This window comes from Chiloscyllium plagiosum, chromosome 3, assembly GCF_004010195.1.
Source record: "Chiloscyllium plagiosum isolate BGI_BamShark_2017 chromosome 3, ASM401019v2, whole genome shotgun sequence".
NCBI classification, from domain to species: domain Eukaryota; kingdom Metazoa; phylum Chordata; class Chondrichthyes; order Orectolobiformes; family Hemiscylliidae; genus Chiloscyllium; species Chiloscyllium plagiosum.
Genome location: NC_057712.1, coordinates 16170894 through 16197973, shown reverse-complemented (window position 1 = coordinate 16197973; position 27080 = coordinate 16170894). Strand labels below are relative to the sequence as shown.

The window sequence follows — 27080 nt, the reverse complement described above, 5'->3', positions numbered from 1 at the left end:
AAAGAATAAATCATTAAAAATGAAGTCCAGAAAAATTGAAATTCCATCAAATTGTGCTTGTGAACTTCTTGAGCTGATTTTATGTTCCATAGTGGTTCTATTCACTGGGACTGGGGTGTTTCAATTGTGCAACTTTATTATCTTACTGACTTATTTTACATCCTAGAGGGCTTCTCCTGTCACGTTAATGACTTGTTGGGCACACAGTATGTTGGCAAGTGGAAAATAATTTCTTAACCTAGAAGGTGTGTCAAGAAATCTGGGTGTTTGTTGTCCATATACTGGTTTATCAGAACCGAATCATTCATTGTAAGCCAGTTTTACCTTGTGTAACTGCACATTACTTGTTTTTTCACCCATTAATGTGGGGAATGGGAATATCACTGGGCTAATAATCCAGCATGGGCAAAAGTGAGGACTGCAGATGCTGGAGATCAGAGTCGAGATTAAGGTGGTGCTGGAAAAGATCAGCAGGTCAGGCAGCATCCGAGGAGCAGGAAAATCGGCATTTCGGGCAAAAACCCTTCATCCTGATGAAGGGCTATTGCCCGAAATGTCGATTTTCCTGCTCCTCGGAAGCTGCCTGACCTGATGTGCTTTTCCAGCGCCATTCTAATCTAATAATCCAGCATCATGCTTCTGGAACCACCTTTAAATCTCACCTTGGCCAGTGGGACAATTTAAATCTAATTAATGTCAAATTATCTTGTAAAACAAAATCATAAATCGAAAGCTAGCTTCAAGAGAAGGAACAACCTTCTGAATTCACTAATTGCCATTCGGAAAGGAAATCTGTCAGGCCCTGCTGTGGCACAGCGATAGCGTCTCTACTTCTGTGCCAGGAAGCCTGGGTTTGAGTCCGACCTGCTCCAGAGGTGTGTAATAACATCTCTGAGCAGGTTGATTAGGGGAAATAGTTTAAAAAAACAAATGATTTGGAGATGCCGGTGTTAAACTGGAGTGTACAAAGTTAAAAATCACACAACACCAGGTTATAATCAAGTCCTACAGGTTTAATTAGAAGCACACTAGCTTTCGGAGCGACGCTCCTTCATCAGGTGGTAGTGGAGGGCTCAATCCAACACACAGAATTTATAGCAAAAATTTACAGTGTGATGTAACTGAAATTATACATTGAAACATTGGTTGTCTGTTAAGTCTTTCATCTGTTTGAATACCATGATAGTTTCATTTCTTTCATGTGTAAATCACAAAACCTTTCTTAAAAATGTTGCATTTTCAGGTTAGCTGTTAACAATGGTGATAGCTAGACAATATGTTGTTGACCCCCTGTATTCTCTGTCTAAGCCATGATGTTTAGATTGATTCTAATCTAAAAAGTGAGATAACAGAGTTTTACATGAATTCATGCAGTTTTTGAGCTCAGAGTTCTAATGAATGCATGCAGTTTTTGAGCTCAGAGTTCTAATGAATGCATGCAGTTTTTGAGCAAAGTACAATGATTACATAGCAGGGTTACATTGTACTTTGCTCAAAAACTGCATGCATTCATGTAGAACTCTGAGCTCAAAAACTGCATGAATTTATGTAGAACTTTGAGCTCAAAAACTGCATGAATTTATGTAGAACTCTGAGCTCAAAAACTGCATGAATTTATGTAGAACTTTGAGCTCAAAAACTGCATGAATTTATGTAAAACTCCATTATCTCACATTTTAGATTAGAATCAATCTAAACATCATGGCATAGACAAGAGAACACAGGGGGCTAACACCTTCAACGTATTGTCTGGCTATCACCAGCTATTAACAGCTAACCCGAGAATGCAACCTTTTCAAAAAAAAGGTTTTGTGATTTACACATGAAAGAAGTGAAACTATCACTGTATTCTAACAGATGAAAGACTTAACAGACAATCAATGTTTCAATGTATAATTTCAGTTACATTGCACTGTAAATGTTTGCTATAAATTCTGTGCATTAGGGTCGATCCCTCCACTATCACCTGATGAAGGAGCGTCGCTCTGAAAGCGAGTGTGCTTCCAATTAAACCTGTTGGACTATAACCTGGTGTTGTGTGATGTTTAACCTAGAAAAAGGAAAGCTGCCACTCTTACTTGGTTTGGCCTCTGTCTGACTCCAGATCCACAGCAACATGCTTCATCCTTATCTGCTCTGAAAGGGGAAATGTGAGAATACGCAACAGATGCTGACACTCCCAGTGATACCCACAGCCCCTGAAGAAGTTTTATTTCTAAATAGTCTTGTGTATTGGTTCTTTATACTAATGGAAACCTTATGTATTGTTCTCTTGAATCCTAGCCCCAGATCAGGTTCCTTTGATTGAGGACTTGGAACACATATTGGTGAGAGCATGGCAGGAATCGAATCTTACTGAAACCAAACAATACCAACAAGCTGTTTCTCATTCAGTGCCGTACATGTCATCATCAATGTTGGCAGTCACCCCAAAGCAACTCACTTGGTTGGCCAAGTTAGCCGCTAGCTCCTGCAAGAATGTCGTCAGAATCCTGGATTCAGCAAGTTCATTGGTGGAAGGTCTCACAGAAACATTTAAGCTCCTCAGTGAGGGAAAATTGTTGGGGAAGAATTTTGTGGTGATTATTTGCGTCACTAAGAACCAAAGCACTGAATCGTGTGTGGTGGTAACAGGTCAGTATTTGAAATGCACGTGTGTGCTTATTAATAAACTTGCCTGCAAACTTTGGGCATTCATTGATAACACATACAATATGTGAATATGTTACTGCCTCCCAAAATCGACTTTTGACTTGATTTCTGAACCCCTTCACTCTTACTTGCTGTATGCCACAGCATTGAAACAGTCCTCAGAGTCACAGATAACATCCTGTGTAATTGTACCCATGGTAAACTATCCGTCCTAATCCTTTTTGACTGCTTTTGCATGCATCGATATGTTATCTATGCCACTGTCCTTCAATTCCTTTCTTTGTATATCCAGCTTCATAACATTCCTCTTGAGTGGCTCCATTTTTGACCATCACCTCAATGGCTTCTCTTAACTCTTGCTCTCCCAGTGCTACTTTTTTTAGAAAAGATTCCCTGCAGTGTGGAAACAGGCCCTTTTCACCCAACCAGTCCACACCGACCCTCCAAAGAGTAACCCACCCCAGACCCATTTACCTCCGACTAATGCACCTAACACTATGGGCAATTTAGCATGGCCAATTCACCTAATCCACACATCTTTGGACTGCGGGAGGGAACCCACACAGGCACAGGGAGAATGTGCAAACTCCACGCAGAGAGTCACCCGAGGCTGGACTTGAACCTGGGACCCTGGTGCTGTGAAGCTGCAGTGATAACCACTGAGCCACGGTGCTGCTCCTGAACAATGTCTGGTATTGAGACTGGCTCTAATGCAATGAGGGGTATGTTGGGTTCCAAGAGATCAATTGTGTTAGTGGACTCTCTATTTCGAGGTACAGACAGACGTTTCTGTGGCCAGCAGAGAAAAAGCAGAATGGTGTGCTGCTTCCCTGGTGCCGGGATCAAGGATGTCTCGGAGAGGGTGCAGCATGTTCTCACTGGGGAGAGGGGCCAGCAAGAGTTCATTGTCCACATTGGAACCAACGACGTAGGAAGGGAAAAGGTTGAAATTCTGAATTAAGATTACAGAGAGTTAGGCAGGAATTTAAAAAGGAGGTCCTCGAGAGTAGTAATATCTGGATTACTCCCGGTGTTACGAGCTAGTGAGGGCAGGAATAGGAGGATAGAGCAGATGACTGCATGGCTGAGGAGCTGGTGAATGGGAGCAGGATTAACAGTTTTGGATCATTAGGAAAGAGATCGATCTGAGACTGGTACAGTTGAGAACAGAAGCGAGTCAAACACTCAGGGCAGGCAGGGACAAAGCATATAACAAGGTAGGACTAATAAATTAAACTACATTTATTTCAATGCAAGGGGCCTAACAGGGAAGGCAGATGAACTCAGGGCATGGTTAGGAACATGGGACTGGGATATCATAGCAATTACGGTAACATGGCTCAGGGATGGACAGGACTGGCAGCGTAATGTTCCAGGATACAAGGACAGAAAGGGAGGCAAGAGAGGAGGGGGAGTGGCATTTTTGATAAGAGATAGCATTACATCTGTGCTGAGGGAGGATATTCCCAGAAACACATCCAGGGAAGTTATTTGGGTGGAACTGAGAAATAAGAAAGGGATGATCACCTTATTGGTAATGTATTATAGATCCCCTAATAGTCAGAGGGAAATTGAGAAACAAATTTGTAAGGAGATCTCCGCTATCTGTAAGAATAATAGGGTGGTAATGGCAGGGGATTCCAACTTTCCAAATGTAGACTGGGGTTGCCATAGTGTTAAGGGTTTAGATGGAGAGGAATTTGTTAAGTATGTACAAGAAAATTTTCTGATTCAGTATGTGGATGTATCTACGAGAGAAGGTGCAAAACTTGACCTACTCTTGGGAAATAAGGCAGGGCAGGTGACTGAGGTGTCAGTGGGAGAGCACTTTGGGGCCAGTGACCATAATTCTATTCGTTTTAAAATAGTTATGGAAAAGGATAGACAAGATCTAAAAGTTGAAGTTCTAAATTGGAGAAAGGCCGATTTTGACGGTATTAGGCAAGAACTTTCAAAAGCTGATTGGAGGTAAATGTTTGCAGATAAAGTGATGGCTGAAAAATAGGAAGCCTTCAGAAATGAGATAACAAGAGTCCAGCGAAAGTATATTCCTGTTAGGGTGAAAGGAAAGGCTGGTAGGTATAGGGAATGCTGGATGACTAAAGGAATTGAGGGTTTGGTTAAGAAAAAGAAGGAAGCATTTGTCAGGTATAGACAGGATAGATCGAGTGAATCCTTAGAAGTGTATAAAGGCAGTAGGAGTATATTTAAGAGAGAAATGTATTTGGCATCAGTATTTACTGTGGAAAAGGACATGGAAGGTATAGAATGCAGGGGAATAGATGGTGACATCTTGAAAAATGTCCATTTTACAAAAGAGTAAGTTCTAGATGTCTTGAAATGCGAAAAGGTGGATAAATCCCCAGGACTTGATCAGGTATACTCGAGAACTCTGTGGGAAGCCAGGGTAATGATTGCTGGGCCTCTTGCTGAGGTATTTGTATCATCGATAGTCACAGGTGAGGTGCCGGAAGACTGGAGATTGGCTAACGTCGTGCCACTGTTTAAGAAGGGTGGTAAGGACAAGCCAGGGAACTATAGACCAGTGAGCCTGACGTCGGTGGTGGGCAAGTTGTTGGAAGGAATCCTGAGGGACAGGATGTGCATATATTTGGAAAGGCAAGGACTGATTAGGGATAGTCAACATGGCTTTGTGCGTGGGAAATCATTTCTCACTAACTTGATTGAGTTTTTTGAAGAAGTAACAAAGAGGATTGATGAGGGCAGAGTGGTAGATGTGATCTATATGGACTTCAGTAAGGCATTCGACAAGGTTCCCCATGGGAGACTGGTGAGCAAGGTTAGATCTCATGAAATACAGGGAGAACTAGCCGTTTGGATACAGCCCTGGCTCAAAGGTAGAAGACAGAGGGTGGTGATGGAGGGTTGTTTTTCAGACTGGAGGCCTGTGACCAGTGGAGTGCCACAAGGATCGGTGCTGGGTCCTCTACTTTTCATCATTTATATAATTGATTTGGTTGTGAGCATTAGAGGTATGGTTAGTAAGTTTGCAGATGACACCAAAATTGGAGATGCAGTGGACAATGAAGAAAGTTACCTCAGATTACAATGGGATCTTTATCAGATAAGCCAATGGGCTGAGAAGTGGCAGATGGAGTTTAATTCAGATCTATGTGAGGTGCTGCATTTTGGGAAAGCAAATCTTAGCAGGACTTATACACGTAATGGTAAGGTCCTAGGAAGTGTTGCTGAACAAAGAGACCTTGGAGTGCAGGTTCGTAGCTCCTTGAAAGTGGAGTTGCAGTAGATAGGATAGTGAAGAAGGCATTTGGTATGCTTTCCTTTATTGGTCAGAGTATTGAGTAGAGGAGTTGGGAGGTTATGCTGCGGCTGTACAGGACATTGGTTAGGCCACTGTTGGAATATCGTGTGCAATTCTGGTCTCCTTCCTATCGGAAAGATGTTGTGAAACTTGAAAGAGTTCAGTAAAGATTTACAAGGATGTTGGAGGATTTGAGCTATAGGGAGAGGCTGAACAGGTTGGGGCTGTTTTCCCTGGAGCGTCGGAGGCTGAGGGGTGACCTTATAGAGACTTCCAAAAAAGGCAAGAATAGGATAAATAGACAAAATTTTTCCCTGGGGTTGGGGACTCCAGAAGTAGAGGGCACAGGTTTAGGGTGAGAGGGGACCTAAGGGTCAACTTTTTTCACACAGAGGGTGGTACGTGTATGGAATGAGCTGCCAGAGGAAGTAGTGGAGGCTGGTAGAATTGCAACATTTAAATGGCATTTGGATGGGTATATGAATAGGAAGGGTTTGGAGGGATATGGGCTGGGTGCTGGCAGGTGGGACAAGAATGGGGTTGGGATATCTGGTCGGCATGGACGGGTTGAACCAAAGGGTCTGTTTCCGTGTTGTACATCTCTGTGACTTTCTGATTCTATTTGTGCTTGTGACTCTTTCTGTGGCTTTGTGTCAGTCTTTTGATTGCTAATGTTTCTTTGAAGATTTGCAGTGTAAGTGTGCTATCAAAGTGCAGGGTATTGTTGTTTTAAAGCTGTCACAGCAGTACAGATTGTCAAAAGTAGCATTTCAGGGCAGTTGCAAATCGATTCAATCATGGAGGTCAGAATGCTCTTTATCCCAGAAATGAGTCCAATGTATTTTCTCTGAATTACTTCTAATGCCATGACATTTTTTTTTCAAATAAGGACATGAAAGTTGTATGCAGTATTCCAAATGTGGTCTCAGCAGAACCCTGTTGTGGTCTAATTTACATATATTTTGGTGTTATCAGGAAATCTAGCTACCACTCATTTGATCCACACTTCAAAGCTATAGATGGTAAATATTTGGGGACCAGCCCTGTGGAACTCCACAAGCTACAGTTTACCAACCTAAAAAAGACTCTGTTTCCTGTTAGGTAACCAATCCTTTATACATGCTAATACGTTGCTCCATAAATCACAAGCTCATATTTTATCCAATGACTTTTCATTTAGCATCCTATAAAATTCCTTTTATCAATTGAGGTATAACACATTTGCTGTTTATCCATCTGAATTGTTACTTCCTCAAAAGGCTCACTTTCACTTTCACAACACCACATGGACTCTGCCCAATCAGATGATGATTTTCTAAACATCCTGCTATAATCTGTTCCTTAATGAATTCTAACAGTTACCTGATGTTAGATGTTGGGCTCCTTGACCTTTAGTTTCCTGCTTTGGGTCTGCATTATTTCTTGAATAATAATACATCATTTGCTATCTTAAAATCCATTGGATCCCTTCTCAAATATAAGCAATTCGTCAAAGATTATATCTAACTAACTCTGCAGCAATTTTTTTTCAGAGCCTTAAGGATGCCTATCATCTGGTTCTGGGGATTTGTCAGGCAAAGTGTAATAGTTTTCATAGCACCTTTTCCCTGGTGAGAATGTTGTTTTAAGTTCCTCCTTGTATTTCAACTCCTGATTTTTTATATGTCTTTGGAAAGTCTTGGAGAAGATGAACTCAAAATAAATGTTCATCTATTTATTGCCTGAATTGGGGGAGACAATGGCCTAGTGGTATTATTGATGGACTATTATTGCTGAAACTCAGGTAATGTTCTGGAAACCTGGTTCAAATCCCACCATGGCAGATGATGGCATTCGAATAAAATAAAAACCTGAATCAAGAGTCTAATCACCACCATGAAATGATTCAGGGAAGGAAACTGCCATCCTTACCTGGTCTGGTCTACATGTGACTCCAGACTCACAGCAATTTAGTTTACTCTTAACTGCCCTTTGGGCAATTAGGGGTGGGCAATAAATGCTGGCCTGGCTGGTGAAGCCTACATCCCATGAATGAATTTTTAAAATAATTATCATCATTAATTTCTTAGATGCAGTCTCTAGAAAATCAACACTTGTACTTGTTTGGCATGGTGACTCGGTGGTTAGCACTGCTGCCTTATAGCGCCAGAGACCAAGGTTAGATTCTAGTCTCAGATGCCTATATGGAGTTTGCACATTCTCCCCGTGTCTGCGTGAGTTTCCTCCTGGTGCTCCACTTTCCATCCACAGTCCAAAGATGTGCAGGTTAGGTAGATTGGCCATGCTAAATTGCCCATAATGTCCAGGGATCCATAGGTGAGTTCGCCATGGGAAATGCAGGGTTACTGGGATCGGGTGGGTCTGGGTGGGATGCTCTTCGGAGGGTCAGTGTGGACATGATAGGCTGAATGGCCTGCTTCTACACTGTAGGGGTTCTATTTTACTTCGTTATTCTTTTCCTGTCAAATACTTTGAGAAACTCTGACTGTCTGCTGTTATATTTCCAGCTAGCTTTCTCTCTTACTCTATTTTCTCCTTTTATTTTCATCATTCTTTGCTGGTCCAAAATATCTGTTCAGTTTTCTGACCTACCACTAACCTTTGCAGAACTCCTTTGTGTATCTTTCAATTTATTTTTTTCTTCACTTCCATAGTTAGCTTTCTCACATAGTTTTTCACTCTCACTGGGATAAATCCTTGCTGAAGATTATTAAATATCGTCTTAAAACTCTGCCACTATATTTCAGTGTTTAGCATTAGTTTCTCTGTTTAGATGAGACTCCTTACTTGTTCAGCCCAACAAGTTCACACTGACCCTCCAAAGAGCAATCCAGCCAGACGGATTCCCCTACCCTATATTTACCTCTGACTAATGCACCTAACACTATGGGCAATTTAGCATGGCCAATTCACCTGACCTGCACATCATTGGATTGTGGGAGCAAACCCGCAAAGACACAGGGAGAATGTGCACACTCCACACAGGCAGGAATCGAACCCAGGTCCTTGGCATTGTGAGGCAGCAGTGCTAATCACTGAGCCACCATGCCACCCTACCTTTGCTCTGTCTTCATATCTTTGTAGTTACTTGCATTTAGGTTTAAAATAATAGTCATGGGGACAAACATCTCTCCTTCAAACTAAGTGTGAAATTCTACCATTTGTGAGCATTGTTGTCTAGCAGTTCCTTTAGCAAGAGGTTATTGATAAATCAGGGTTCACTGCTCATCACTTGCTCATTGCAGGTCTGGAATAGCCTGCTCCCTACAATGTACTGGTCTGAGAGGTTGTCCTGAATTAACTAATTTTCTAGACTAGGAGAAGGTGAGGGCTGCAGATGCTAGAGGTCAGAGTTGAGAGTGTGGTGGTGGAAAAGCTCAGCAGGTCAGGCAGCATCTGAGGAGCAGGAGAGTCAACGTTTTTTTTTTAGATTAGATTACTTACAGTGTGGAAACAGGCCCTTTGGCCCAACAACTCCACACCGACCCGCAACCCACCCATACCCCTACATTTACCCCTTACCTAACACTACGGACAATTTAGCATGGCCAATTCACCTGACCTGCACATCTTTGGACTGTGGGAGGAAACCAGAGCACCCGGAGGAAACCCATGCAGACACGGGGAGAACGTGCAAACTCCACACAGTCAGTCGCCTGAGGCGGGAATTGAACCCGGGTCTCTGGCGCTATGAGGCAGCAGTGCTAACCACTGTGCCACCGTGCCACCCATAAGCTTCGATTACCTTGGTCACATTTGTTTGTCCAATCTGCATTAAAATTTTCCATAATGTTTGCAGTACCTTTCTGACATGTCCCATTTGTTACTTCCTCTACACTCTTCCCTATAGTGTATCTCTTAATAGGGTGTTGGGGGGGGGAATAAACTTCTTTCAGTCGTGACCTCATCTTTCCTATTTCTTATTTCAAGATAAGCATAGATGATGGTTTCCTGGTTGGTGTTTTGAAGCTATCAATCAAGGTTGCCTTTTCAGTTCACACAGACGAAGGCTTGTCACTTATAACCTAGTTATCTATTCTCTGAGCTTCCAAGAGCTGCTCATGGGAGGTTAGACCGGGCCTTTCAGATCTTCATGCAGCAGCGTCAACAGCTAGGTTGCTTCTCACAGAAAACACATTCTATGGTTCTAAATGGTTTGTTTTACTGACTCCACTGTAGATGTCTTTATTTCCAAACCATATACTTCCTAAGTCCCATTTGTCATGCATTAATATAAATACTGAGTTGCAGAAGGGCTGACTGAAATTAAGAGATCTCGACAAAAAGTGCATGAGGATAGATGTTTTTGAAATGTTTTCTCTTTGTTTGCTGGCCTCTAAATGTTTGTTATTCGGCAATGTTTTGAAACTCTGTTTTAAATGCCTTTAATGTTAATAAACTGCCATGATCCAAGATGATACTTTTGTTTCATGTTACCTTAAACCTTTTAGTTTACTCTTAGTCTGTACAACTGCTAAAAGGCTTAATTTTGTCCATTGAAAAACCTTTTTGAAAATTGCTTGATAAAAGTTTTTGGCTGTGTAATTTATTTTGACCAGTTGCCAACTATTCATCTGCACCTATCTTTGTTTTTCACAGGAAAGCGACAAGCTGGATTTCTAGCAGAGAGAATGCTTAGTCCCAAAGATCATCTGAAAGAAATCAATTATGAGCTCGTCACTGGAAAAGTTGGGGCTCTAGGAGCGTTTTTCAGCAGCCTTTGTCCGGGTAAAATATTCTAGCCAGGTGTTTCTCGCACATCCCTATACTTCCCTTGGCTAGCCTTTTATCAATTAGAATTGAAAATCTTTTAGGGTTTCCTATTCTAATGAGCTCTCTCGGCGTCCAATATTCCCAATCTCAGTTCTCTGTTTATACTTAGGTTGGTTATCTACTTTCTGAATTATGGGCGTGACATTTATCATAAAGATGCTTTAAATATTCCATTTTAATCTAAATCTAACTTGATGTTAGCGAGTTTTGAGAAGATTTGTAGCTCAGGTTGAGGTTCTGGATGTAAGTTCGCTTGCTGAGCTGGACGGTTCATGTTCAGACGTTTCGTCACCATACTAGGTAACATCATCAGTGAGCCTCTGGACGAAACATTGCTGATGATTCCTGATTTCTGTTTATATGTTTGGGTTTCTTTGGGTTGGTGATGTCATTTCCTGTGGTACTGCCATTTCCTATGGTGATGTCACTTCTTGTTCTTTTTCTCAGGGGGTGGTAATTTGGGTTCAAGTCAATGTGTTTGTTGATAGAGTTCCAGTTGGAATGCCATGCTTCTAGGAATTCTTATGCATGAGTCTGTTTGGCTTGTCCAATGATGGATGTGTTGTCCCAGTCGAAGTGGTGTTCTTCCTTATCTGTATGTAAGGATACTAATGTTTTGAGAAGATTTGTAGCTCAGGTTGAGGTTCTGGATGTAAGTTCGCTTGCTGAGCTGGACGGTTCATGTTCAGACGTTTCGTCACCATGCTAGGTAACATCATCAGTGAGCCTCTGGACGAAACATTGCTGATGATTCCTGCTTTCTGTTTATATGTTTGGGTTTCTTTGGGTTGGTGATGTCATTTCCTGTGGTACTGCCATTTCCTATGGTGATATCATTTCCTGTTCTTTTTCTCAGGGGGTGGTAATTTGGGTTCAAGTCATTGTGTTTGTTGATAGAGTTCCAGTTGGAATGCCATGCTTCTAGGAATTCTTATGCATGACTCTGTTTGGCTTGTCCTATGATGGATGTGTTGTCCCAGTCGATAAGGTGTCCTTCCTTATCTGTATGTAAGGATATTAATGAGAGAGGGTCATGTCATTTTGTGGCTAGTTGATGTTCATGTATTCTGGTGGCTAGTTTTCTGCCTGTTTGTCCAATGTAGCGTTTGTTACAGTCCTTGTACGGTATTTTGTAAATGACCTTAGTTTTGCTGGTTGTCTGTATATGGTCTTTTAAGTTAATTAGCTGCTGTTTTAGTGTGTTGGTGCGTTTGTGGGCTACCATGATGCCAAGGGGTCTGAGTAGTTTGGCAGTCATTTCCAAGATGACTTTGATGTAGGGGAGAGTGGCTAGGGTTTCTGGATGTGTTTAGTCTGCTTTTTGGGGTTTGTTGCCGAGAAATCGGCGGACTGTGTTCATTGGGTACATTCTTTTTTAATACACTGTTTAGGTGATTTTCCTCTTGCTCTGCGTAGTTCCTCTGTGACTGCAGTGTGTGGTGGATTGTTGGAATAATGTTCTGATGCATCTTCGTTTGTAGATGTTGGGATGATTGCTTCTGTAGTTCAATATTTGGTCTGTGTGTGTTGTTTTCCTGTAGACGCTGGTTTGAAGTTTCCAACAGGTGGCGATAGACCCTACCCCACAACTAGAGAACTGAATCACAGCCCTACTCAAAATAAACTTCAGAAATCTGTAGAAATAAATAAGACCGACTTCCAAAGAAAATGAAACCAAACAGATCCAATGCACCACGCCTCTACGGATTACCCAAAATTCACAGACATGGAGCCCTCCTCAGACCCATAATTGCGCTACCGGGAACACCAACTTACAGATTGACCAAGGAGCTATACCAAAGACTAAAACACTTGGTAGAAGGCTCACGCCACTCCATCCACTCCACCCAAGAATTCCTGCAGACCATCAAAGACTCTAAGATAGAAGAGGACGAAATAATGGTCTTCTTTGATATTGTTCACATCAATCAACATCAACCTGGCCAAGGAAACACTGACTACACTATTAGAAGACCCAAAGACTCATACACCAAACACCACTAACTTCATCAACAAGGTCAGTATCGTCAAGCTAGTGGACCTATACCTTACCACCCACTTCGCCTTCAACAACAAAACCCACAGACAAGCTAAGGGAACACCCATGGGATCTCCGATATCAGGGTTCTTAGCAGAGACAGTAATGCAGACACTTGAACAAATAGCTCTGCCCACCATCCAACCCAAACTTTGGGTCTGCTATGTGGATGACACCTTTGTCATCACTAAACAAAACAAATTAGAGGAAATCTTCAAGACCATCAATAATACCCTGACTGGCATAAAATTCACTAAAGAGGAGGAAAACAACAACAAACTGCCATTCCTAGGTGTCACAGTAAAGTGAACAGCCAATGGGGAACTTCAAACCAGCGTCTACAGGAAAACAACACATACGGACCAAATACTGAACTACAGAAGCAATCACCCCAACATCCACAAACAAAGTTACATCAGAACATTATTCCAAAGAGCCACCACACACTGCAGCACAGAGGAACTATGCAGAGCAGAGTTCAAAAAGAATGGGTACCCAACGAAGTCTGCAGATTTCTTGGCAACATACCCAAACAAGCAGACAAAACACATCCAGAAACCGTAGCCACTCTCCACTACATCAAGGACATCTTGGAAATGACTGCCAGACTACTCAGACCCCTGAGGCATCATGGTAGCCCACAAACCCATGAACACAGTTAAACAGCAACTAATGAACTTAAAAGATCCTATACAGCAACAAGCAAAACTAATGTCATTTGCAAAATACCGTGCAAGGACTGTAACAAACACTACGTTAGACAAACAGGCAGAAAACTAGCCATTAGGATACATTAACATCAACCTCCGCCACTAATATCCTTACATACAGATGAGGAAGGATACCACTTCAACTGGGACAACACATCCATCCTAGGACAAGCCAAACAGAGACATGCATAAGAATTCCTAGAAGCATGGCATTCCAACCGGAACTCTATCAACAAATACATTGACTTGGACCCATATTACCAACCCCTGAAAAAAAAACAGGAAATGACATCACCATAGGAAATGACATCACCAATCCAAAGAAACCCAAACATATAAATAGGAAGCAGGAATCATCAGCAATGCTTCATCTGGAGGCTCACTGAAGATGTTACCTAGTATGTTGACGAAACTTCTGAACATGAACCTTCCAGCTCAGTGAGCAAACATACATCCAGCTTTTGATGTCCTCCTTTTCCCATCATGGAAATGTATCTCAGATATACACAAGTTAGCTCCTCTTTGAATGCCTCATTTTGCTGATTTACAATTTTACCTGACAACCTTTGATTTCAATCTATTCAAGAGAGGATCCTTTTCACTTTACTCAAATTGGCACTTCCTAGTTCAACATTTTCACGTGGGGTTTTTAGCCTGAACTTCTCCATAATTGTTCTAAGGCTAACAGCCCCAAGAGCTTAAAAGATTCTCAAAGGTTATGAACAACATTAAAAGGCCAATTCAGAATCAGATTAAACTTCCATATTCTTGACTAGAATTCATGTCATTCAGACAGAAGTCCTCAGAATCCATAGGCCACTTCATGCACAGATGCAGAAAAAAGGGATCATTTTATGGGGAGGTAGCAGACAAAATTATTGAACTGGTGATCATATCAACCCCGTGGGAGCTTTCCAGAAATATTTGCTCGACAAACCGTAACTTACCACGTCAAAGAATTATTGAAGGATGGTCATAGGTACTGTGATCCTCTCAGGTTGATGAAATGTCCTGGTCCTAAGTACAAACTCAACAGTTGATACAAATATTAGAGCACCTAAGCACAGCAAGATATGTGGATGGAGTAGTCGTCTTCATTTATCCAAGGAAATCCTCATTTTTGATCAAGTTTTCGAGGAAGGTGGCAGAGGCAGCACACCAGAGCAAAGACGATGTAGTTGCAAAGAGCTGTGCACTGACCCGAACGATCATGCACAAGGAGTATCTGCAAACTTCAAGAGACACCATCCAGTATCCTTCCAGAGGCATATCGTGAAGAATTTGGACAAACCAAATTCTGACCATGTACATTAGATAAAGGAAAGTGACCACGTTTCACGCTGTCAATCTCAGAGTAAATACCTATTTCATCACAACATGCAAAGTATTTGCAAATATTAAAACTATTTGTACTGAGAAAATTGATGCCCATTTGTTATTGGCCAAGATTAACACAAGTTCTCGGCACTAACCTGTAATTACAGGAAGCCATGATGAAATCTATGAATGTACAATTTTAAACTTACAACGTTTACTAATTTTTTATGTAATATCAGTAATGCTGGAGTCCATTTGAATGCAACAGATATTCTTCATCATAGACAATGCTGGAGTGGTCTATCAGCAGTCTGTGACATTACACTGGTCACAATCCATGAAATCAGTCCAGCTATTAGAGACGCAGCACAGAGACGCAGCAAGCTATTCAAGAAGTACTTGCAAAACTCTATATGAGAGAAATTCAGAACACATCATTTCCTTTTGAATCAATAGAGTTAAAGTCCCAGCTCTCTGCTTTGGAAAGAAAAATGCAAGTTCAAGAGGAATTGGCTGCATAATTAGCAGGAGAGTTCCAGGCTTGAGAATCCCATCTTTGAGATGATAATGTCTTTAGGAGATATCTGTGCTCAGTTCACAATGATGAATGAAGAGCTGAGAGGGAAAGAAAGGTAATAGTATCATCAATGTAATTAAAGCATTACCAGTTGAGATGTATGTAAACTTGCATGTAAAACTGATCAAGCCCACCAGAAACAGCAATGGAAACACAGGCCTGACTTCGAAGCAATGCTAGAGAAAATGAGGGCAAGCTGTACAGTGCACACAACATGGAATTTCAAATCACTCCTTTCAGAAACAGATGCTGGTGTGATATAACTTGAGCAGAGTATAAAGGAAACCAAACAACTTCCGAAGCAATAAGTGGCAGTGCAGGTATCAACAAAAACAAAAAAGTCAAAAAAGAACTGAAGAGAATGGACAGTCATTAGCGTAGGTTACGAGCAGAGAAATGTGCAGGGTCAACAGAAGTCTCAAACTTTGAGAGAATAGGAAGAATCCAGCAGGAAAAGACAAAGCTTTAAAAAATGCTGGGAGCTTTTAGGGAACACAGCAATAAATGTCAGGAAGATTTGGACCACTCAGAACTCGGTCTTGGCCGCAATGCATCAGGATAAGCAAATTCAGGAACAGCAACTCCAATCCATGGTGGAAAACGTGAACATTGATGCCCATGGAAATCAGTGACACCTCTAAGGATCTGGATGTTTCAGAAAACTTAGACATAATGGAGATGCATTGGCGCATTTGATATTGTGTTGTGGCTTCTTTCAGAGAGGTGGAATATGTTGCATGTATACTTTTCCTTGAAAGACTGCATGTGCCGTATGTGTACAGTGTTGAATTTAGAATGTGTTTTACTGTTTTCGATAAACTAAGTCACAGGATTAATCAATCCCTGACATGCAATGAATTATTATGTTATAATTATTAACTTTTCTGCATTCTGTACCTATTTTGATTAGAAGGAGATATCGACACACTCTTAGAAAAGTATAGTCTGGCAAAGAATGGCCAAGGCTCTTCTCTCACTATGTCCTTCAAGAAATTCGATGACAGCACAGCCCAGAGACCAGCCATTTGTTCAGGTAAACATCCAAACTCACTTCCTTCACAATTTATATGTCATTAGAAACATTTGGTAACATTAAGTGCGATCCAGGAACATTCAAACCACTTGTTGGAAGTCAAAGGTCACTCCTGCGATCAGTGGAAGAATGTTAATTGGCGCAATCTTGTGGAAATGGACTTTATGGCTATCACATAGATGGGAAGGTGGAAGACACAGTGTTAACGTTCCCTGTCCCCACCATGAGTGACTCCTTCTACCCCACCCCTCATCATCTTCATATTGGAACACTATCACCTTCCCACTCTAGCCCTCATTAAGTTCTGGTTCTGGGTGGCAAGGTCCAAGTTTGAACATCCTTCCCTGCCATCAAATGGGGCTGTCTTATTTTCATGACTGAGGGATTTGACCACAGGTCTTCCCGCCTTTGGGTTTGACTCACTTGCTTGTCATCCCACCATTCCCCTCCCTTGCCATCACCATTCCCAATCTCAGAACTTGGTGCCTCAATCAGCATTGTGCTTTCCCCTCACCAATCCCTCCATCATGAGAGTCTGTAGCACAGCGGACTACTGGAACTCCCTCCCTCTCATTGGCAGGTTGGACCTCCTGCTGCAAAATCTACTTTGAGACCTAATAATTCAGGACAATTCTGCCCATGGAGAAAAGTTGGTGGACAAATGAGAGACAAGGATTCATTATGTGATGAATGATGGAACAAAATCATCTGTGAATATTTGTTCAGTATTATAGTTCATTTTAAATGAAGGTGATGAATGAGTTGCAGTTTTTTCTCTGGTGATAGGCTGTATGCTTTTAGTTTGGATGACTGGAAGAATACTATCAAATCTGTACAATTGTCAATTTATTCAGTTTGAATACATAGGCAAACAAATTCAATAATCTGACATTTTAAGAAGTTATGCATTTGCTGGATTTTGTCCTTTTAATGTCTATTTGGGTTCCACAGTTTCTAACAAAGGAACATGCCAGATTCATCCAGTTCAGCTTGCAGTAGCTCGAAAGTTACTGTCTCATGTCTGCGCAATTGCTGATTCCAGCACGCAAAATCTGGATTTGGGCTCCTTTGAGAAAGTGGACTTCCTTATTTTGGTGCCTCCATCGGAAGTTGCCTACCAGCAGACTATGTTGCGCGTCAAGCAGTCAGGTTGGTATTTATGCTATCAGTGGTTTAGCTCAGTTGGCTGGGTGGCTGGTTTCTCATGCAGAACAATGCCAACAGCCTGGGTTCAATCACTGCCCCTGCTGGGGTTACAGTGAAGGACTATTCTTCCCAACCTCTCTCCACACCAGAGGTGTAGTGACCCTCAGGTTAAACGACCACCAGTCAGTCATTTCTCTTCAATGAGAGAGCAGCTCTTTCATCCCAAAGGACTACAACAAGGAAGAGAAATTTGTGTGTCCTCATGATGATGATTTTCAGAAATCCCAAAAGAAAACTAGCATACAAGTTCATTTGGTATTAGGGAAAGCAAATGGAATCAAGATTAGTGTGGTGCTGGAAAAGCACAGCAGGTCAGGCAGCATCCGAGGAGCAGGAAAATCGACGTTTCTGGCATTCCTGATGAAGGGCTTTTGCCCGAAACATCGATTTCCCTACTCCTTGGACACTGCCTGACCTGCTGTGCTTTTCCAGCACCACTCTAATCTTAACTCTAATCCCCAGCATCTGGAGTATGCACTTCTGCCAAGGCAAATGGAATGTTGAGTTTTATTTCAACAGGAATGGAGTAAAAAAGAAGGGAGGTTTTGTTAGAACTATAGAAGACACTAGCCATACCACAGCTGGAATACTGTTTGGGGTCTCTTATTTAACTCAAGATATATTGGTATTGGAGGCAGTCCAGAGAAGGCTCCCTCAGCTGATCCCAGATACAGATTAATTTTTGTATGAGGAGAGTTTGATTAGGATGGACATGTACTCATTGGAATTCATAACAATGGGACGCAACCTTATTGAAACATACAAGATTCTTAGGGGAAATGACAGGGTAGATATGGAAAGGATGTTTCAGCTTGTGGAAGAATCTAGGACCAGAGAGCATGATCAGAGTACAAGGAGAGCCATTTAAAACAGCAATGAGGAATTTCTTCTCTGAGAGGGAAGTGAATTTGTAAAATTTGCAGAGGTCTATTGAGGCTGGGTGGCTAGGTATATTCAAGGCTGAGATAGGTAGGCTTTTAATGAGTAAGGGAACCAAGAGTTGTGGGGAAAAGGCCAGAAAGTGGATTTGAGGATTACCAGATCACCCATGATCTTGTTGAATGGTAGAGTAGATGCCCTGGGCTGAGTGACTGACTTCTGCTCCTTTGTCTTACGATCTTATGGTTTACAGTTTCAAGTCATACTTCATTGCTGGAAATAGTTCATTTTGTAAATGGAACAGAGCTGTGAAGGAAATTGTGTGCTAAAAAATAATCTTACTTAGCTGTTGAGTCAAACACTTAAGTAATTATGAAAATCATGAACAAGGGGCTTAATAGTTGAACATTTTATTTTGGCAGGTCTAATCAAGCAACCATATATTTTTGCTTCTAATTATGTGTATTTAAAGCACTGGTCTAGACAATGTTTAAAGTGGCTCATGTTTTAAAACAAGACAAGTTCCTTTCATAAGCTTTGAGTTTTTCAAAATTATTCTTTTGAAAGCGAAAGTTCCTCAATAATTACAAAATTGAATATTACTGATGTACAGAGAATCATAGAGACATAGAGACTTGGAAACAGACCTTTTGGTTCGACTCATCCATGCTGACCAGATATCCTAAATTAATCTAGTGCCATTTGCCAGCATTTGACCATATCCCTATAAACCCTTCTATTCATATACCCATCCAAATGTCTTTTAAACGTAGCAATTGTACTAGCCTCCACCACTTCCGCTGGCAGCTCATTCCATGCATGCACCAACCTGTGCGTGAAAAATTTGCCCTTTGGGTTCCTTTTATATTTTTCCTCTCTCACCTTTAACCTGTGCCCTTTAGTTTGGGACTCCTCCATCCCAGGGAAAAGTCTATTTATCCTATGCATGCCTTTCATGATTTTGTAAACCTCTATAAAGGCACCCTGCAGCCTTTGGCCCTCCAGGGAAAATTAGTCACAGTCTGTTTAGCCTCTCCCTATACCTCAAACTCCTCAACCCTGGCAACATTCTTGTAAATTCTTTTTGAACTTTCTCAAGTTTCACAACATGCTTCCTATAGCAAGGAGACCAGAATTGCATTGCAGTATTCTAAAAGGAGCCTAACCAATGTCCTATACAGCCACAACATGACCTCAATTCACTGACCAATAAAGGCAACCATATCAAAAGCCTTTTTCACTATCCTATCTACCTGCAACTCCACTTTCAAGGAATAATGAATCTGCACTCTGAGGTCTCTTTCTTCAGCAACACTCCCCAAGACCTTACCATTAAGTATATAAGACTGCCCTGATTTGCCTTTCCAAAATGCAGCACCTCCCATTTATCAAAATCAAACTCCATCTGCCACATCTCAGCTCATTGGCCCATCTGATCAAGGTCCTTTTGTATTTTGAGGTAACCTTCTTTGCTGTTCACTTCCAATTTTCATGTCATCTGAAAACTTACTAACCATGCCTCTCATGTTCACATCTAAATTATTTATATAAATGATAAAACGTAGTGGACCCAGCACCGATCCTTGTGGCAAACCGCTGGTCACAGGCCTCCAGTCTGAAAAGCAATCCACCACCACTACCCTCTGTCTTTTACCTTCCAGCCAGTTCTATATCTAAATGACTAGTTCTTCCTCTATTCTGTGTGATTTAGCTTGCTAACTAATCTCCCATGGGGAACCTTGTTGAACGCTTTACTGAAGTCCATATAGATCACGTCCACCACTCTGCCCTCATCAATCCTGTTTGTTACTTGTTCAAAAAACTCAATCAAGTTCATGAGACACAATCTCCCACACAAGAAATCATGTTGTCTATCCCTAATCAGTCCTCGACTTTCCAAATACATATAAATCCTGTCTCTCAGGAATCCCTCCAACAACTTGCTCACCACTGATGTCAGGCTCACCAGTCTATAGTTCCCTGGCTTTTCCTTATCGCTTTCTTAAATAGTGGTACCACGTTAGCTAACCTCCAGTCTTCTGGCACCTCACCTGTAACTATCAATGATACAAGTAAATCAACAAGGGGCCCAGCAATCTTTTCCCTCACTTCCAAGAGAGTACTAAGGTACACCTAATCAGGTCCCAGAGATTTATCTACTTTTATGCATTTTAAGGCATCCAGCATCTCCTCCTCTGTAATGTGGACATTTTTCAAGATGTCACTATTTATTTCCCCATGTTCTCTATCTTCCCTATACTTCTCCACAGCAAACCCTGATGCAAAATACTCATTTAATATCTCCCCATCTTCTGTTGTTCCACAAGTAGGCTGCCTTGCTGATCTTTAAGGGCCCTAATCTCTCCCTAGTTACTCTTTTGTCCTTAACGTATTTGTAGAATTGCTTTGGTTTCTCCTTAACCCTACTTGCAAAAGCTATTTCATGTCCTCTTTTTATGCACCTGGTTTCCCTCTTAGATACACAGAGGAGCCTCGATTATCCGAACGAGCTGGGCGGGAAGTATTTCGTTCAGATAATTGATTATTTGGATAACTGATTCAATGCTTCTCCTCTGGGACTCAGAGTTTCCTGAAGTTGCCTTTCCCCTCACTCTGCCTGCCTTGCTCCCCCTCTCTGTCTCAGGATTTGTGTCTGAGCAGAGACACGCTTGTGTGTAAGGGACCTGCAGCATTGCTGAAGCATGTCCCCACAGCTGCTTCACTTCAATGGGATTGACAGAGTGAGCACTTGCCTTGTCCGTCCCCTGTTCAGGAGTCTAGGCAGCAGCACACCGTGCAACCCCCCCCTCCCCCCCCCCAACACGCATCCCCACCTTGCCCCTGCTCCCGGAATGGAGGCAGCAGCCAGACTGGACGCCGACAAGAAGACTACTGTTGCCTTTGGGGGGTTAATTTCAAAATAGCACACACGCATTCACGCGCACACACACTCACACACGCATGCATGTATATACACACACACGCGCGCACACGCATGCATGTATATACATGCACGCACACGCATGCATGTATGTGTACACACGTGTGCATGCATGCACACACATGCATGCACACACGCACACACGCATGCATGTATATACACAAACGCGCGCACATGCACACACGCGCGTGTATATACACACGCATGCGCACATGTAAACACACACACGCGCGCGCGCACACACACACGCATGTATATACACACACACACCTTTTTGACAAATTCCCACTCTGCCCTGTACAGGACAATGTTGGAGAGATTATATGGGGAATGGGGGTTTAGGGTGTACCCCTGTGTAGATCTCTAGGGAAAGTGTGGGGAGAGAGAGAGAGAGAGGGCGGGCAGTCAGTCATTTGGAGACTGTGCCTGTGCTCCCAGGACTGTTCTCGGCAGCATTTCATTAAGCCAGGTTCATTTTTAATCATTGTTAACAAAAACGTGGTCAGCATTGGTAACGCCTCTTTGATGTACTGTTTCTATCGGAACCTTGAGATCTTCTTCACGTAATCCAAAATTCAGATAATCGAGGTTCCTCTGTACCACTACTGCTTTTATACTCTTCTAGGGAATCATTTAATTTCTGCTGTCTATTGCTGCCATATGCTTCCTTCTTATTCTTGACCAGAACCTCAATTTCTCTAGTCATCCAGCATTCCCTACACCTACCAGGCTTGCCTTTCACCCTAACAGGAACATATAGTCTTGGACTCTCATTATCTCATTTTTGAAGGCTTCCCATTTTCCAGCCGTACCTTTATCTTTGAACACCCACCTCTCATCAACCTTTGAAAGTTCTTCCCTAAATTGGCCTTCCTCCAATTTAGAACTTTAACTTTTCCATCACTATTTTAAAACTAATAGAATTATGGCCACTAGCCCCAAAGTGCTCCCCCAATGACTCCTCAGTCACCTGCCCTGCCTTATTTCCCAAGAGTAGGTCAATGTTTGCACCTTCTCCATAGGTTCATCCACATACTCAATCAGAAAACTTTCTTGTATACACTTAACAAATCCCTCTCCATCCAAGTCATGAACACTAAGGCAGTCCCAGTCTGTGTTTGGAAACATCAATGAATCTTATAGACAATAAGACAATGGAGCAGAATGTTTACTGACACAGTCTGCAGAAAGCTGTTTGGTCTTAAAGACAAATTCTGTGCAGGTTTACTTCCACCATCCAACATTGGTATTACAGATTCAGTGGCCCCGATTGACTTGATAGCCTACAGTCAGAAATGCTTAAGATGACTGGTGGCCTCAACAACCATTATATCCTTACTGGGGATTGGAAGTGAAGGGCTTTTCAATTTTGTGAAGGCAAGGTTATGCTTTTAATGTGGGCAGCCCTTGTGTTGGGCATCCAGGAGCTGATGTGTGAGATTAGGGTTGGATCATGTTGGACGAACTGGAGCCTGGGATGAGGTGAGCACAGCCAGTGGCCTTGTCAGAAATCTGATGGTGGGATGGTGGCTCAGTATCTTATTTAAAGTTGCACCTCACTTTCTTGGCTTGGATCGGTAACTTTCAGGAGAAAGTGAGGACTGCAGATGTTGGAGATCAGAGCTTAAAAATGTGTTGCTGGAAAAGTGCACCAGGTCAGGCAGCATCAAAGGAACAGGAGAATCGATGTTTCGGGCAAAAGCCCTTCATCAGGAATAGAGATATCTGATATATCGCTGTAAGGAAAAGGACAATTGCATTTCATAACGATTTTCCTGACTTAATTATCATAGAATCACAGCACTGTGGAAATAGATCACTTGGCCCACTGTCTCCATACTGATCCACCAAAGAGGAACCCACCCAGACCCACCCCCCTCTCCCTGATCCCTGTAACCCTGTACATCCCATGGCTAATCCACCTAATTTATACATCTCCAGACACTGTGGGCAATTTAGCATGGCCAATTGACCTAACCTGCACATCTTTGGATTGTGGTTATTACTAATTGATATTTAGGATTTCAATGCAAATCTCAATGTTTTTACCATCATCTAAATCTTTCAACCAATTGAGGAATTACATCTGACTTGAAACCTTTCATTTAAAATAAGCTGCACTGAAAATTCAATAGCATATTATCAGAAGTTAATCTTTGACAATTAAGCATGGCTATAATATTTTTAAGAACCCAAAGCAAATTTTGTAATTGATACACTGTTGGGATCCAGCAAAGTCTAAACTCCAACTCTTGCCTGTATTTTTTGCAGGGATTTTGGTCGAACTTGGGTTGGAAACAGAGTGTACAGCAAATCAATGCGCAGAGCAGTATGTCATGAAGCTTACTGCAGAAGCTCAGGGGAAGTTTGAAGGCTTCCAGCAAAGAGCATTAAAAAGTCCTTACACACTCTTCATACTGATCCATGACCATGCACACTGGGATTTGACCAGGTAAACTCTGAAATGTGTTTTATTCTTTAAAGCTTTGTGGACCAGATGTCTGATAAATCCGAAGTTGCATCTTTTCTTCACCATATCTAGAACTTGAATTGTGGTTTTATTGTGATTATTTTATTTACTTTTTAAATTAAACTTTACTTTAAAAATATACATGCCATTGTTCAAAGTAGAGTCGTGTGACACTTTTTCTGCTGTTATTAACTGAATGTGATATCTATTATATTAGTGACATCACAGGGTGGGCTTTGTGAGCTCTGCTGCCTCTTACAACATGGATGTGAACTGACCCCCTCTTGACCTTCTGAGAATTTAGGGACAAACAGGACCTTAATATTGTTTACAAGAAAAGAAATTACGGGAGAATCTCAGTGGATCTGGCAGCATCTGTCCTTAAGAATGGTCACTGGACCTGAAACATTAACTCTGCTTTCTCTCCACAGATGCTGTCAGACCTGCTGAGTTTCTCCAGCGCTTTCTCATTTTTGTGTTTCAGATCTGCAGTGCATTGTTTTAGCTAAGAATATTGTTTATTTTGGTGGTGGTGGTGGAGAGATCATGTTGCTGGACTATTAACCTATAGGCCCAGCTAAATGATCTTGAAATCCCACCATGACAGGTGGTGGTACTTAAATCCAGTTAATACACCGAGAATGAAAAAGTGGTCTAATAGTCACTCTTCTTTGTGTTTGAATCGTACCCATGAGATCTTTTACATCTGCTTGGGAAGAAATGTGAAGCCTCAATTTCATATCTCCTCCCAAGGCAGCATTGCATTGCTCTGCACCGTCATGAATGGCTGATTTTTCCCATGTTTTGAGTATGTCAATTTTCGGGAGTCCCCTCCTGGTGATTATACTCTACCGCCAGGACCTTTTGCCATTCAAGCTATCGATGTTATATTTAAACCCAGTTCAAAGGCTGCAAAACAGGATCCGCCTTTGTTGGGGTGCTGTACACTTGGCAAGGCCTTGAAGGGGTGTGACAGATTGGCATCCTGCTTTGCCAACTGGGAGTACCTTGTGACTCTGAAGGGCTGCTGGAGACCAGACCTTATTCTGATCCCGGATGTTTCAAATTGTTTTCTCACCACTTTACCAGACAGGATGTCTTTTCTTTGATGCACAGCATAAGATAACAAGAAACAAGAGCAGGAGTAGGCTGTCTGGCCTCTGGAACCTGCTCTACCATCCAATAATCTGATTGTGGCCTTAGCACCACTTTCCTGCTTTTCTACTATATTGGAGGATGTTTTTCTTGTTTTGTATCATGTCGTTGGATATAAAGTAGTTGTTCAAAGTTTCCATCAGTTCCTTATTTCTAATTAGTTGTTTCCCAATCTCATCGTCGAAGGGATCAATACTTCCCTTAGCTACAGTCTTGCTGTTTATATACTTACAAGAGCTTTTAATAGAGGCTCTCAATAGAATATATCTGTGATTGATGAATTATCTCTTTAAACATCTATAATTTCTTACCTACCATCTTGTCTCTTAATCTATTTTCCCAATTTAGAGTCATAGAGTCATAGCCTTATACAGCACAGAAATAGACCCTTCGGTCCAACCAGTTCATGCTGAATATAATCCCAAACTAAACTAGACCCACCTGCCTACTCCTGGTCCATATTCCTGCAATTTCCTATTCACGTACTTATCCAAATGTCTTTCAAATGTTGTAATTGTGCCCACATCCACCACTTTCTCAGGAAGCTCATTCCAAACGTGAACTCTCCTCCGTGTAAAACATTTTCTCCTCATGTCTTTTTTAAATCTCTCTCCTCTCACCGACCCCTCGTCTTGAAATCCCCATTCTCGGGACAAGACACCTACCAGCATCTGCAGTCATTGTTTTTACCTACCAGTAACCCTACCTATCCCCCTCATGATTTTATAAACTTCAATAAGGTCACCTCTCAACCTCCTATGCTCCAGTAAAAAAAGTCCCAGTCTATCCCACCTTTCTTTATCTTTTTAAAAGTCTGTAATTAAGTTTAAGATACTACGTTTAGACCCAGATTTCGCATCGTCAAACTGAATGTGAAATTTCTTATGTTGTGGTCACTTTTTCTGAAGGATACTTTATTATGGGATCATTAATCAATCCCCCTCATTTCATATTGCCGGTTTTAAAACAGCCTGTTTCCTGGATACTCCAATCAATGGAGAGGAGCACCTTTCTTATAAGCCCCCATTGTATATACTTCACAGAATATATCATTATAATTTGTGCTATGTGATTTGTGGGATTTATATGGTTAATTTTAATATTAATTGTTTGGATATCTGGCTTTGAACTCGTAACTGATGGGTTTCTCTGTGTGTCTGAAGGTAATAATTAAATTATACACATTTCTACAACAATGTCAATTTCATCTTAAAAAATAATCTTTGAAATCTGGCTGTAGACTGAATGTTGTTCTTGTGCACTGATAGACTTTTGTTTATTTTAGCGTGTTGGTGATCCAGCCTGGCAAATAATAGGGCCTCAGAGATTTGTTAGAGAGTTCTGGAATCTGTTTATTTTTCAGCTTCAGGGAAACGCCCATAGTTGAGGAGAGAAATTTTTAGTTTCGTTTTTGACTTTGAGTAGTGGCGTTAGTCCTGCGAAGATCTTGGTACAGGATGGCTGTATAGAGCAGCACATCTAAGAAAGGAATGAGAAATTTAATAAATGAGATTCCTTGGAGTGAAAATTTAGTGTCAGCCCCAGACTAGAAGTATTGGGATAAAAGCCGGAAAGTGGTTATTTTAACTGAGTACATTAAAGCTCAAATATATGATAACTCGAGGAAGAAGTTATTTGCAGTTTCAGTTAGAAGCCACAAATGACTTAGCCGACTGAGGTGTTATGTACAGGAGCTGTGGTTGTGACATTTTAAAACTATATTGGGGTGTTTTGGGTATTATGCAAAAGCTGCTCTGTTTCTTTACAACTTATGTAGGTGTGTTTTGGGAATAATAGTTTGACTACATATTGAAATTTTTGAACTTGCTTATAATTCATTATTTGGCAGGTTCAATTGGATGATTTATTGGTAGAAATAATATGCAAAGATATAGGGGTAAAGCAAGAGTTTGACAGCAGGTAATAATGCTGATTTGAACAGCCAGGGCTGACATGATGGGCCAAATTGCCTCCTTGTTCTGTACCACACTGTGGTGATTCTGAGGTAGATAGTTCAGAAGATTCTATTTTATCTCCATTCCTTTC

General features: G+C 41.6%; 1 protein-coding gene across 8 annotated transcripts in view; it reads left to right on the top strand.

Annotated features, from left to right (window-relative positions):
• Positions 1–27080, top strand: part of greb1 (growth regulating estrogen receptor binding 1) — a 331296-nt gene that overhangs the window by 205254 nt on the left and 98962 nt on the right. For all 8 annotated transcript variants that reach the window (XM_043677647.1, XM_043677663.1, XM_043677619.1 and 5 more), the window contains 5 exons: positions 2284–2634; positions 10535–10663; positions 16261–16383; positions 17335–17532; positions 23681–23861. In XM_043677647.1, coding sequence (XP_043533582.1) covers positions 2284–2634; positions 10535–10663; positions 16261–16383; positions 17335–17532; positions 23681–23861 — 982 coding nt within the window. The remainder of the gene's footprint in view (positions 1–2283; positions 2635–10534; positions 10664–16260; positions 16384–17334; positions 17533–23680; positions 23862–27080) is intronic.